The sequence below is a fragment of the Trachemys scripta genome, chromosome 11, assembly GCF_013100865.1.
Source record: "Trachemys scripta elegans isolate TJP31775 chromosome 11, CAS_Tse_1.0, whole genome shotgun sequence".
Taxonomy (NCBI): Eukaryota; Metazoa; Chordata; order Testudines; family Emydidae; genus Trachemys; species Trachemys scripta.
Genome location: NC_048308.1, coordinates 62,934,633 through 62,948,847, shown reverse-complemented (window position 1 = coordinate 62,948,847; position 14,215 = coordinate 62,934,633). Strand labels below are relative to the sequence as shown.

Below are 14,215 nucleotides of genomic sequence, written 5' to 3'. Positions count from 1 at the left end.
GTCTTTTGCCGTCCTCCTGCACAGACTGCAGCATGGGAGCATGCCTGGAGCACAGTGCAGCCTGGCTAGTCAGGGTTGCTGGAGCAGCCCATAAGCAGACATTCAAGGCCACCAGAAGGTAACTCAGGGCTTGTCTACACTTACGGATTTTTGTACCGATGTAACCAAACTGATATAGTCACCACTGTAAACCTCCCCAGTGTAGCCATGTTGCACCAGTGTACAAAAGTGACTCTTGCTAGTGCAGTATGTCCACGCTAGGGTTTTGCAAATCTGCATGGCAGAGAAGCCCCTGGGGCTGCTCTAAACTGTTGGGCCTGAGACATGCTCCTAGCAGGGCCAGGAATTTGAAAGGGACAAAGATGGCTTAAGCGGCCATTGTCTCCCCTCGGCTCAGCTGTAGAGCTCAGTAGGTGCAGCTGAGATTGGGGGCCAGCATTTAATGATGAATATAAAGGAAGCTGTGTGGAGGGGGAGAGTGGGGGCTTCTCAACATCAGCAGACTCATTTCAGAAAGAAGGGGTTGGGGAGAACTGGAATCTGCTTTAGTTCTCTTACATTCTCCTGGAATACCTGGTGTCTCAGACGATCTCCAGAGAGCCCTCGGTGTCCTTCTCCGCAGCCATAAGCACAGCCCAGGGATTTCACTATTTTGATCAGCATCGTCAATGCCAGCCTGTGGGTGCTTATGGGAGTGCTTTCATCCTAAGAGCCGCAGAGGGGAAATGACACCACGTGACACTGAGGTCGGGTAACTGGCATACCTTTAACATTTGCTCAGAACATACCGCTGCACATTCTTGCTTGAAAACAGTCCAATATTGTCTGAATAGCTACGTAACTCTTGAAAATCCTACTGACTTATCTATTCAAGCTCAGGGCCTAATCCTTCAAAAACTTGCTACCAGGTGCAATTCTGACTACAATGAGCACTAATGTCAATTGGGGTACTCCTAGAATTCAGTTATCTGCCAGGCAGTAAGGGTCAGATTGTGCTACCTGGACTGATAGTGAGCACTACTTTACTGAAAGTAGTCCCATTGAAATCCATGGGTCTACTCATAAAGCACTACAGACAGGAGTAAGTGGGGCAGAACCAAGTCCTAAGGAACTCAGGGATCAGAACCCTTTGCTATCGAGTCAAGTAATAAAATTAAGTCTGTGTTGTCATCTAGTGGATGAGACCCAGGACGTGGAGTCATGAGATCTGGGTTCTATTCCTAGCTCTGCCATGGATCTGCTGTGTGACTCTGTCTGTCTTATCTCATTAGATTGTAATCTCCTCAGGGCACTGTCTGTCTCTTGAGGCTTGTTTACACAGTGCCTTGAATGTGGGAGCCTCTATGTGCTACTGTAAGATAAATAATAAAAAGTAGAAAAATTCAGCAATAATTTTTCCTGTTTTAAAACAGCAGTTGTGCAGTATGTAAAATAGCACCAATTCAGGGCATCAGGAATACGTGTTTTATATCAAAAATGCAGCCAGGCTAGGCCAATTAGGGCTGCTTAGCAGAGTTGCTTTGCTTGGGTAGTCACAGCAAAGGGCACTGAATTCTCCGTGGTGATGAATGCTCTGGGTTTGATGTGGGTACTGCACTGACACAAATGAAGATGTCTGAGTGGTGCCTAAAGGAAAGAAAACCTAGCAGTTTCCCAAAAAACAGAGAGGGAAAAGGAAATGACACACACACACACACACACAGACTTGACATACCTGATGTCACATGCATGTGTTCTCTATATTACATGGTACCCAAACATACCTTTTCTTGATTTTTATCATTCTTTTCATAAGGTCCTCCACCTCCTCCTCCGCCACCTCCATCAGCTCCGCCACCTCCTCCTCCACCACTTCCTCCCCCTCCACCTTCTTCGCCTCCCCCATCTCCAGTTCCACTGACTGGGGCGGCCCCGAATCCACAGGCTGGGCCGCCCGAAGCAGCCCCCTTGAGCTGGAAGGATCCCTCACTCGGTCTCTTTTCCGCTGACTCATTTTCCTTGTTCTCACTCTTCCTTCTGACTTTCTCCACGCACGGCACCACGCCAAGCTGCAGCAGGCACTCAACGATGTTCAACGCCACATCACAGATCCGGGAGCTGATGTCGTGGTTCAGGACCAAGTAAACGGCCTTCAGAACCACCTAGAGAAAAAGGACAACAACGTGTTTTGGTCAGACTTGTTTTCTGTATTATCATCATCATCATCATTTTGTATTTGTATTACCATGGCACATAGGAGCCTTAGTCATGGACAGCTTACAATCTAAATGTAAGTCAAGAGGCAAGAGGTGGATACTGACACACACAGTTGGGGAGCATAAGGAAACAATGAGACAATATTGGTCATATGGTAGGCAGTGGTCTTAGCATACCAACGGTCTAACCATCATCAAGTTTTGGTAGGCATCCCAGCAAAAGAGAGTTTTGAGGAGGGATGTGAAGGAGGATAATGCATTTGTTTTGCAGATGTTTATGAGGAGTTCCTCCCAGATGTAATGGGCAGCATGGGAAAAAGCACGAATTTAACAAGTGGTCGATGGAGGATGGTGTTACAGGCCAACTGGAGGCGGAAGTCAACAAACACCTCGATGGTGAATGAGAGAGGCTAGAGAAGGTAGGAATAGGCTATGAAGGGCCTTGAAAGTGAAGACAAGCAGCTTTATGTTCAATGTGATAGAGGAGGAGGAGCCAGTGGAGGGATGCAAAGAGAGGGGTGACATAGTCAAAGCAATGGGCTAGGAAAATGATATTTGCAGCAGGATTCTGAATGGATATGAGCAGGGCAAGATTGCATTTACCAAGGGCTGAGAGATGCCAGACTATGACAGCCTGGACAAGAATTTCAGCTCTGTGGATGGAAAGTAAAGGCCGTATCACAGAGATGTCATTCAGAAAGAATCCACAAGGTTTAGATATGGCCTGGATGTGAAGACCCTCAGAGAGATCTGAGTCGAAGATGACACCCAGGTTATGGGCATGAGCAATAGGCAGGATGTTGGGGTTGTTCACAGCAGTTGAGAAGGCAGAGGGGGGAGTTCTTGTGGGGGTGGAAAGATTAAGAGCTCAGTTTTAGCCATGTTGAGCTTGAGCTAGCAGCTAGACATCCACAAGGCCACGTCTGTGAGACAGGCTGAAATTTTAGTTTGGGCAGAAGGAGAGAAGGTCTGGAGTGGAAAGGTAGATCTGTGAGTCATCAGCGTAGAGAAGGCAGTTGAATTTGTGTTTGCGAATGAGATTGCCCAGAGGCAAGGTATGGAGGTAGAAGAGAAGGGGACCCAGGACAGAGCCCTGTGGAACCTCCCCAGAAAGCTGGTCAGGAGGATGAGGAGGATCCTCAAGGACATGCTGAAGGAGCGATTAGAGAGGAGGGAATGAAAATCAGGAGGAGTCAGACATGGAGGCCAAGGGAGGACAACATTCCAAGAAGCAGTGAATATTTTAAATGCAAGGGTTTGATTTTGAATGTCGTCTTCTCCCTTGGCTAATGTGAGAGTTTGGATTCACTCACTCACTCTACAGAAGGAAGAAGGTAATGATCTGCCAAAGCCAGGATGGTGGTGGGCTTTACTGAAATTTTGACATGGATGAATCTCTCTCCCTTCAAGGAAGTCTACTTCCCTCATGAAGATCTTATCTGCTGGTCCAGTGTAAGAAACCTCTGTGATAGCACTAGGAAATGACTCATGGTCTACTGGGTAGGGAACAAGAATGCAGGTCAGGAGATGTGGGTTCTAATCCTCTTCTGCTACTGACTTAGTGTATAAACCTGAGCAAGCCACTTCCCCACCCAACTGACAGGGACCATCTCTTACTATGTATTTGTATCACTATGTTAGGATCTGCCAGGCAGATGTCTATGTGCTTGACTACTTCTGTTAATTTTAATTCTTACTAAATCTTGTTAAATGTGAAGGATTCATCTCAGCAAGTACACTGAAATGATCTTTCTTTTCATTACAGCCAACTGCAAGGATCCGTAAGGCAGATGCAGTAAGAGGAGAGATGGTTACTTGAGGAATTCTCTGCTTCTGAACAATTGACAAGTCTTTTAGCATGCCAGAGGAAGGATCATAAATGAGAAGAAAGAGAAGGAAACGTTCTCTGTTATAATTTCTTTGCTTTCCTAGGTTTCAGTCAGAATGTTATGGGTGTATTCTCCCTTGGTGCACATGTATTACTCTCGTTAAGAAGAAGAGAAGTTGCATTACCTGAAAGACTAAATCCTTTAGTATTTTTCAAATGTACCCTACTGGTCTTGAATGACCTTCCTGCAGTGCTGGAATGGATAGATATATAAAGAGACTATGGAAAAAAGATCTCTCAGGTTAGCTCAATGGCACAGCTACATTGACAGAAGAGGGCTGAGGCTTTTCTTGTTCCTTTGCCAATTACCGAAAGATCCAGCATGCCGTTCTTGTGGACAAAGTTGTTGGTGCCGTCAATGTGATCCGTGTCCTCCAGGCAGCTGTAATTGATGCAGGAGTCAGTCAAACTCCGTGGGAGATTGGCGCAGGCCAGCGGCTCATGGGGCATCTCTGGAATGGGCACTTGGTTGCACAGCTTCCGCATGTGCTCGCTGAAGAAGTCTGCATAGCCCACGTTGAATGAGGCCAGGGTGGTGTTGAAGGTGGCCACAGTGATGGTAGAAATCTGGGATCGCACTGTAAGACAGAAAACAGGTATCTTGGCCTTTCCCATTTTAGTGACAAAATTACCCATTCCGGCTGTGCTTATTACTGTAATTAGCGCCACAGGCAATAGTGTAATTTGTTTTTTTATTTCTAAATATGTCAGCAAATAAGTATCTTAGGGATCAATTAGAAACGTGAGCATCACAGCTCTCCAACTTTTAGTAAGCCTTTTGGATACGGAGCTGACCTAGTGCATGGCAAAATGCTCCTGGAACAAATGCAACTCAGACATGAGGAATCTGCAGGGCAACCTGGAGAGGAGAGCTTTGCCCGAGATGTGTAAGCACCAGAGATGAGGGAGATGTGCCTACGCTGGATTTGAACTGACACAAATCCAGCCTTTCTGGGGCTATTCAGAATTGTTCAGAGAGTGACTTCGGAAAATGAATCCCAAATGCTCACTTCACGCCACCCAAATACATCTTCCTCTACTAGCTGTGTGGCCTGGTAGCTCATTCACCAATAGATAGTGCCCTGCCCAGCATGGGGGTGTAAGGTAAAAGAGGGTGCTCCTGTGCAGGGGACAGCAGGCAGGCGCACACCACAAACACTAAGAAGCATAAGGGCCTCTCAAAGGAGACAGGGGGAGCGGGGCTCTGTCCTCTCAACCCACCCCCGCAGTAGCCAGCAGAGCTGGATCCAGTAACTGCATGCTCCATCTTTCCAAAGGGTGCAGCAGCAGCTGCGCTCGCAGCCTGGTCCTGGAGGCACTTCGATCTGCTCGCCAAGAAGGGCTGTGGCTCCAAGCTACTAGCTAGCCTGCCATGTTTCAAACTAATTCCAAACCATTTTGTGCCAGGCTTCCAGTTGGAATCTGGGGGCTCAAATGAACTAAATGAAGAAAAGAATTCCACCGAGTCTGAGATCTGCATTGGGTCTGCCCCGAAGGTTCAATGCGTACTGCAGGGCCACCTCCGGTTCAGTGGCATATCAAGCCACTAGGAGGCTCAGCATATGGTGCCTTCAGGATGTTGGTGACAACCTGCTCTACACCTCCATCTTTATGGACCCAGTTGAGCAATGTATTCAGCATCAGAATGACACTGGCTGCAGGGCAACCCAGAGAATGACGACTGTGGGCAAAACAGGTGGAAGCAGTGGCAGAAATTATATCAGGCGCCTAGATTGAAGGTGCACAGCTACTTTTTGCTACTCAGGTTCTTCCCTGAGGGGCTATGTGCGGAATCCCACGTTGCAGCAGTGGTAGGATGTTATCTAGTAAGAAGTGCTGTGTCGCAACCCCCCCCGAGCCCTGTCTGGGGCAGAATGACTCAAGCACTCAGTTCTATGGCTAAAAACTGCATGGTTTCCTTTTATTCCTGTAAAACATGCTTTTAGTGTAGGGCTGGGTGAAGTGTGGGTCAATATTTGGAGGACATTTTCACAAAAACTATATCTTCCTCTTTTTTTCTTTTGCACATCAACAATTTGAATGAAAAATTGCATTGCAATTTCAAATCTTGAATCTTTTTGGCGAGCTCTATTTCTTTCCTTGCTAAAATCTTCAAAGCTCACTAGTACCTTGGACTGTGGCTGCACACAAATAAAAATATTAGCTAGTCAAGTCAGAACAAATAAAACACAGAGCTTCAGTAACTGGACAAATTCCTCCACAGAGGTGGACAATGCACCACCAATATTAGTGAGAGTGGATTGCCACTGAGTTAATTATCTCGAGCCCCTTTCCTTTCCAGGATTAATGGATTTTATATTTTATGTTTTATAGGAAGAACATGTTCAAATGACAATGGAAGAGGAAGGATGACCCAGTGGTTAGGGCATTAGCCTAGAACTTGGGCAACCTGGGTTCAATTTTCTGTGCTGCTACTGACTTCCTGTGTGACCTTGGACAAGTCACATAGCCTCTCTTTGCTCAACTCTCCACCAATAAAGATAACAGCACTTCCTGCCTCACAGAGGTGTTCTGTGGATAAAAACGGAGCGGTGCTCAGATACGGCAGTGATGGGGGCCATCTGAGTACAGCAGAACCTCAGAGTTACGAACACCTCAGGAATGGAGGTTGTTCATAACTCAGAACAAAACATTATAGTTGTTCTTTCAAAGGGTTACAACTGAACATTGACTTAATACAGCTTTGAAACTTTACTATGCAGAAGAAAATGCTGCTCTCCCTTTATTTTTTTTAAGTTGTTGACATTTAACACAGTACTGTACTGTATTTGCTTTTTTTGTTTTTGTCTCTGCTGCTGCCCGATTGCGTATTTCCAGTTCCAAATTATGTGTCTGGGTGACTGGTCAGTTCATAACTCTGGGGTTCATAACTCTGGGGTTCTACTGTACCAATAACCGATGGAAGCCTTAAATGTTTTCTGCACCTGCTAAAAGGGAGGCAGTAGCTGTCTATGCTTGACTCCCGCCTTCCACACCCTAAGGCAGGAAAACTTCTCATTAGTAAGAGTGCCAGCCTGTTAAGACTGAGGTATCTTGTATAATTTTAGCAGCCCTACTATAGGGAAATTGTGGCAATGCACTTGTTCTATTGGTAGCCAGTTCTGTTATTGTAAGAGGAGGGGGTCTTAGCTCTGATCAGGTATCCATATGCTGATAGGAGCAATTACAATCTTCCTACCTTTATGGCTCTGGCCATTTTAAATGGATACAGCACTTTTATCAACTTCCCAGAACTGCCAACCCCAAATGCTCAAAAATCAACAGTCAGGTCCAAAAACAATCATGAGATTATTGTTAACCCTCATGATTTTTAAGCCAAATTCTGGGTTCTTTTTCCTTGCCTTCTATTTCTTGGGCCTTTAGGGTTTCACTTGCTTCATTTTTTTCAAGCTTTTCCCTGAAATCATGTGGGTTAGAAATGAACTTTTTTAAAATAAGGTGAAAGCTGAGATTCTCATGCAATCTTTTGATTCCAGCAGCTGGGTCTTTCAGAAAACCACCAAATATTGTGAGACACACAATGAAATCACAAGAGTTAGCAAGATTGACTTCCTGCCCAAAACTTCTGTGCAGTGTTCCTGTACACTGTTAAAAAGGTGCTGTGTCCCACCCTAGAGGTAGGTGCATGTCCTTTGTAAGAGATCATAATAATAATCCTAAATAGGACAAAAAGAAGAAACAATGAGATATATAGAAAAATCAGAAAGGGAAAGAGGAGATTAATCAGATATTAACAAATTAAAAAAATAAAACTATCTCAGCCTCCTGATGTCCACACTCCAGTGCGGTATTTGCTCATCGCTATATTTGACACACCTTCTTTGACCGTATTCTCTCCGTGGCTGTTTGAGTGGTCAGGCAAGTCAGTGACCAGGGTATGATGAGAGTGAGAATGTCTAGCACTCAGGCTCTCCATCTCCGTAGCAGTGTCAGAGCTCCCCCGCCTGGTGAACTTCCCTAGGATGAACACACGAAACAGACATTTAGTTTGCAAGTCTAAGGAACGCGTGAGGGCTAGAAGTTGAGGTGTGAGAATGGGGGATGGGGATCATTAAGATTAGCAGAAGTCCAGATCTCACTTGAGCCAAAGTGGAAAATCCTTATTTAGGCTTTGTCTACATTACCACTTTAATCGCTCAAGGATGTGAACCCTGCCTCCCCCCTACCCCTCCCGACCGACATAAGTTTCCCTGGCAAAAGTACTGGTGTGGACAGCGCTATGTCAGCAGGAGAAGCTCTCCTGCTGACAAAGCTAATGCTGCTCATTGGAGTGGTTTAATTATGCTGATCATGGGAGAGCTCTCTCCTGCCGGCAAAGAGTGGCTACACGGGAGACCTTACAGAGGCACAGCTGTGGTGGTACAGCTGTGCCGCTGTAAGGTTCATAGTGTAGACATAGCCTTAGTGTACACCTAATTACTCAAGCAAAACTCCCACTAATGCCAGGAGTAAGGCGGGAGAGGGGAGGGTCAGTCTCCTGGGACTGACTGGAAATATATTTTGCCCAAGTCCTATTTAATTATTAGAAACAAACTGACCTAAACATCGTCATTCAAGGTCAGCAGTCAGTACAACAATGAGCTTCACCTTAGAACCTGGCAAAAAGACTATGTCATTTCTACAACAGGTGTGGCAAACTGCAAGTCGGGGCAAAGGACATAACCAGCCATCAAGAGGGAGGGGCTGTTTTCCAGTGCCAGAGTGATGGAGAAATAAAAATCCTCCATTTCCACTCTGCTATTCTTGGAACATTCTGGAGTAGAACAATTCATCACAATACAGGGTTGCAATATTAATCCTTTCCCATCAGTCACCTAATATGGCAGTTTGCCATCCTCCTCTCTCAATGCTGCGCCGGTCCTCTCCAATCCCAGAAAAGCTGCCAAAGGAGAATGTGCTGCGAGTGGGTGACACATCCAAATGATCCTCGTGGAGCAGGAAGGGCACCCCCATCCTTCGCTGCCGTTTTTTTCCAGTGTGGTGGAAAGGAATAGAACCCTTGCGCTCACGCTCTCGATCCTCTTTGCGACTCTTAAACTGCAGAAGGAAGAGGAGGGGGGTTAGAGCCAGGCAAAGGCTACAGGGATTTCGCTACAGTTAGAGGGGAAGGACAAGCATGCAGAGCCCAATCCTAAATTCCCCCACTCTAGCCCTTTGTCCATGATGGGTATCTACACTTCAGCACCACCCACATTTAAGGACTGCACTGGTGCACCTCATGTTGGGAGGGCAGGGCTGGCTCCAGGCACCAGCGGAGGAAGCACGTGCCGGGGGCGGCACATGCTAAGGGGAGGCATTCCATTCCGTCCATTCTTGGGGCAGCACAGTCCGGGCGGCGCTTTTTTTTTACCCCTCCTGCTTCGGCAGTTCAGGCACGGCAGTCCGAGCGTTTTTTTTTTTCTGCTTCGGCAGTTTGGGCTTGGGGTGGCAAAAATGCTAGAGCTGGCCCTATGGGAGAGCAACCACATTTTGCTATGGGAAATGCTAATGTGGTGACTTATTTCCCTTGACATCTGTCTCAACCCATCTCTCCAGTTTTATAATTAAGACTTTTTTTTATTTCAAAGATTTTTCATTATTACTGTTGTTGGACCTATATTTCTTTTCTTTTCCCATTTCTCTCCTTTTTTTTTTGCGTTGGATCCCCTTGTTTGATTAATCTGTTTCATTTTTTATATTATGAATCTTAATTTGTTTGTATAACCTTCAACACCAAGGCAAGGGCCTTCCTAGGAGAGTGCTTTACAGATTTAGACTCAGATCTCAGGTGTAAAACCAGCATAGATCTATGGAAACTGATGAAGCTCCTCTGATTGATGTAATTTGAGGATCTGGCTGCAAACCACCACCACTTAGGGAAAACTCCCATTGATTTCAATAAAGCTTGATATGAGTACAGATTTCAGCACTGGGCCCATAGAGTAAATATTAATACATACATGTATATACCATACATGGACCCATCAGAAAAAAACAAATGTGCACTTCAGGTTCAACCTAAATATAGAGTCAATGTAAGCTCTTAACAGTTGTATACACGGTATGTGTTTTGACACTGGATTGTAGATAAACCAAAAACACATTACTGTGCTACTCACCTTCTTAAAGATGTTCATTCCCAGGTCTGTGGAGAGATCTGGCACGGCTAGCCTGCGCAGGTTGGTGAGTGACACCTTAGCAAAGGCCTCAGTGCTTAGTGATTTTTCCTCCTCATTGCACTTCATTGTGAGATCCTTCACTCCCCAAAAGAAGAAAAACATGCACAAGTAGAAATAGCAAGTAAGCAACTAAATCAGAGGTGGCCAACCTGAGCCTGAGAAGGAGCCAGAATTTACCAATGTACATTGCCAAAGAGCCACAGTAATACGTCAGCAGCCCCCCATCAGCTTCCCCCCCACTCCCAGCGCCTCCCACCCACTGGCAATGCCGCCAATCAGCGCCTTCCCTCCCTCCCCGCACCTTCAGATCAGCTGTTTTGTGGTGTGCAGGAGGCTCTGGAGGACAGGGGGAGGAGTGAGGGCATGGCAGGCTCAGGGGAGGGGGCGGGAAGCAGTGGAGTGGGGGCAGGGCCTGTGGCAGAGCCAGGGGTTGAGCAGTGAACACCCCCCAGCACATTGGAAAGTTGGCGCCTGTATTATTTGTACTGGGGTAGTGAAAAGGACCCATCAAAAATCAGGTCCCTACTGTGCTAGGCACTGTACAAACACACAGAAAGTCATGGCCGCTGCACTGAAGAGCTCACAATCAACTATTCAAACAAACCACTGTATGTGAATTGAGTTACACATTCAGCTTTACTATATACTATGGGATATGGCCTATTTTGAGAAATTAGTTTAATGTTCCGGTTGAAGACTAGTTAAAAATGTGGTTACCATCATAGCAGGTCATTTGATCAAGTTGTGGCTAATAAGAAAACACACAAATTGTTTAGAGGCTGTTACTATATATCTTGTTTCCTATTGCCCTGCATCGGCCTGGCTGTTTAGCTACCAATTCATTAGTATTTCTATCAGCTTCTGAGTATTACACTTGAAACTCTTGGGTTTAAATTAACATTACAACTAGTCATTGCAGTTTTGCTGGTTTTAGGTTTAAGTTTTTGCTCTTAGCTCCTGCAGTGTTATTGCAAAGCTGTACAGTTTTGAAAGTCCTCAAGGTTTTCATTTCCTAATTCCATCCCTATGCTGGATTCACTGCATACAGGTGCACTGCAGATTTTTCCTTACACTGATTAGACCACCTACTAGAGGCAGGGAGAAGGTATTTGTTTTATTCATACGCCTTCATTCACTTGCCGTTCTGCTTTGCAACAGGGAACAGGGTATGTCATTGACTGCTTGCTACATGAAATATTAAATAGATCCTTCAGTCCGCTAAAGCCTGAACTGAGATTCTCTCTCTCTAGATACATAACAGTATAACCATTTGATCAGAACTAGTTTGCTGTGATATGCACCAGAATTATATTTTAAATGGTATTTCACATATAAATGGTCTGTGTGACAGACATGCTAAGGCTTAGGAAGGTGGAAGAGGTTACATGGCAACCCCACATCTTTTCTGCACACTCCATCACTAAACCTACTTACTTGCCTGTTCCTGTGCTGATTTCTGTGCAGTTCTTTCTTTTGCGATGTCTAACATCAGTTAATGACGACAAAAGGACCAGATGACAGAAAAGGAGACCAACGTGCCATAAAACCCAGTGCTGTTACTTTAGAAGTGTGGGTTCCCCCCTATATTGCAGCATGAAGCCCTAATGAGAGGAGGCCATGAACTCAGAACCAATTTAGGGCTGACATTTTGAATTTTCACCATCTGAGCATGGATACCCAATACTTTATTCTGAAATCTTGATTTTCTATTGGAAAAGAATAACTTGGGTTAAGTAAAAGCAGAAGAAGAATGCAACTTGATGGGATCCCCACTATAAACGTAAGAAATATACTGCTAGCCTGCTTTTTCAGCTTAGCACCATTACTCACTCACTAGTTAATGATTTCTTAGCCCACAGACCGTTCCTGAGAGAGAAAGAAATGCCAAGTAGGCAGAAAAACAGAGAAGAACATGACTTCTTCCATCTCTGTGCCTCAGAAGCCTAAACCCATCACAACTGCCTCAATTACTGACATACTCATGCATAATATGTTTACTTGGGGAATATTAATCATCCACTAGATGTCGCTATGTGCAGTGGTTTTCAACCTCCAGTCCGCAGACCCCCGGAGGTCCGCAGACTATGTCTAAGATTTCCAAAGGGTCTGCACCTCCATTTGAAATGTTTTAGGGGTCTGCAAATGAAAAAAGGTTGAAAACCACTGCTGTATAGAGCTCCAGATAGGGAGTGGTCCCTGGTGAATAAGGGAGACAAAGCTGAAACTCCAGCTCTGTGGAAGTTGTAGCTGCTTTGTTTATTAAACACCTTCATTTTAAGAGGGACTCCGATTCCATGTAGCATGACAAAATGTATGAAACTCTGATGAGAAAGTCACCTTTGGCAATCTAGTCTAACCTTGAAAAAACCTGGATGGAACCCTCACATCAATGACCAAAAGACCCCCCCATACCCCCACCCCCCAAAAAACAACCAACCAGCAAAGTAAAATACATTTACATTTAACTGTGAATAACCATATGGATTTAACAAAGATGCTAATAAAGAACAACAGAGTAAGGGCTCTCCTGTAGGAGAAAAAGTACTTAAAAACCAGGTAGGACCTGAGAATGTGAAGCTGGGAGAGGCAAATCTTGCTACATTGCCAGGGGATCTCCTGTCATGTACAGAAACACTGATTCCAGACCTCCAGTGTAATGTCTAGCTGATGCAAATAACACATCCATCCACACTGCTGCTGTGCTGAGAACCTTTGAACAACAACTTTATTATTGCACTAGCATTCGGGAAATTACAAGCACAACAGCAAGTGGTTACTTTACAATAACGGGTCCCAATCTACTATTATGTTTGATGGACACTCTGAAAAGTCTGTACTTTGCTGTGCTCCAACCGCAACGTGTGGTGTTTGCTGCAACGTTTTAAAGAAGGTGGTCTTGTGTCTTGAGTCTTGTTTTTTGTTTCAAGGAGAGTACTGTATTGAGAATGTGATACGTATTCTTTTGGTTTCTCTTGGGATAACAATATGGTATATAGTTAAATCAGACCTGAATGCTGAATTCCAGTGCAATAAGACTATCTATGCAATTCACATATGGACATTTCCGACGCTACAAGTGACTTCCCCACAGTTCATGATATAATTAAAACCAAAGTGCTAAATCACTACTAATCCTGCCATGACTGTAAAGAGTTACCAAGATTACTTTTAAATGATGGTCTCTTACCTGAGTTTTGTGGGTGTTCACCAGAGAGGGTGCTGCTGCTACCATGGAACTGCTACGGGGCCTGGGCAGGTGCATGGTCTCGGGCTCAGGTGGCTTCTCTGGCTTCTCCTCCAGCATATGTCTCAGTCTTTGTAGATAATACATCAGAGACCACTGTGTACCCTCCTCAGACCAGTGTGCCTGCAGCAGGCAGCGCAGTACTGCCACATCAAAATAGGTGGCATAGCGAGACTTTTGGCATGGCGGGATCACCAATGATACCCTGTTCCAAATAATAAAGGGGAAGCATTAGAAATCAGCTAGGGCTAATACTTTCCCTACAGGTGCAGAGTTCTGCCTAAAGGTTCATTCCAGAAAGACACTTATGGCAGGTCTATGCTGCGATAAAAAAAACCCTGGAACAGAGTCTCAGAGCCCGGGTCAGGACTAAAAATTGCAGTGCAGATGTTCAGGCTCGGGCTGGAGCCTCCCCCACTTGCCAGGTTACAGGGCCCGGGCTCCAGCCCAAGCACAAATTTCAACACTTCAGTTGAATTTTATAGCCCCACAGCCTGAGCCCTGCAAGCCTGAGTCAGCTGACCCACGCCAGCTGTGGCCCTTTTATTGCTGTGTAGACATACCCTTAGGGTTTGCTTTTTCATCATTCACTCTAGGGCACCACTTAATTAGTCTTTTTCTTGTAGACGGAAACTATTGCTGTGCTACCCTCCAGTTTGGTGAACAGACATCACCCCAGAGACCTACACTAATGATGCTCCATTTACCG

The 14,215-nt window shown here is 45.3% G+C and overlaps 1 protein-coding gene across 12 annotated transcripts in view; it reads right to left on the bottom strand.

Annotated features, from left to right (window-relative positions):
• Positions 1-14,215, bottom strand: part of UNC80 (unc-80 homolog, NALCN channel complex subunit) — a 181,021-nt gene that overhangs the window by 134,279 nt on the left and 32,527 nt on the right. For 10 of the 12 annotated variants that reach the window (XM_034785311.1, XM_034785316.1, XM_034785312.1 and 7 more), the window contains exons 8-14: positions 13,450-13,711; positions 10,203-10,337; positions 8,919-9,141; positions 7,921-8,061; positions 4,393-4,661; positions 1,764-2,141; positions 559-705 (exon numbers count right to left, since the gene is read on the bottom strand). In XM_034785311.1, the coding sequence (XP_034641202.1) occupies positions 559-705; positions 1,764-2,141; positions 4,393-4,661; positions 7,921-8,061; positions 8,919-9,141; positions 10,203-10,337; positions 13,450-13,711 (1,555 nt within the window). The remainder of the gene's footprint in view (positions 1-558; positions 706-1,763; positions 2,142-4,392; positions 4,662-7,920; positions 8,062-8,918; positions 9,142-10,202; positions 10,338-13,449; positions 13,712-14,215) is intronic. The other 2 variants (XM_034785314.1, XM_034785323.1) reach the window with 1 other exon arrangement.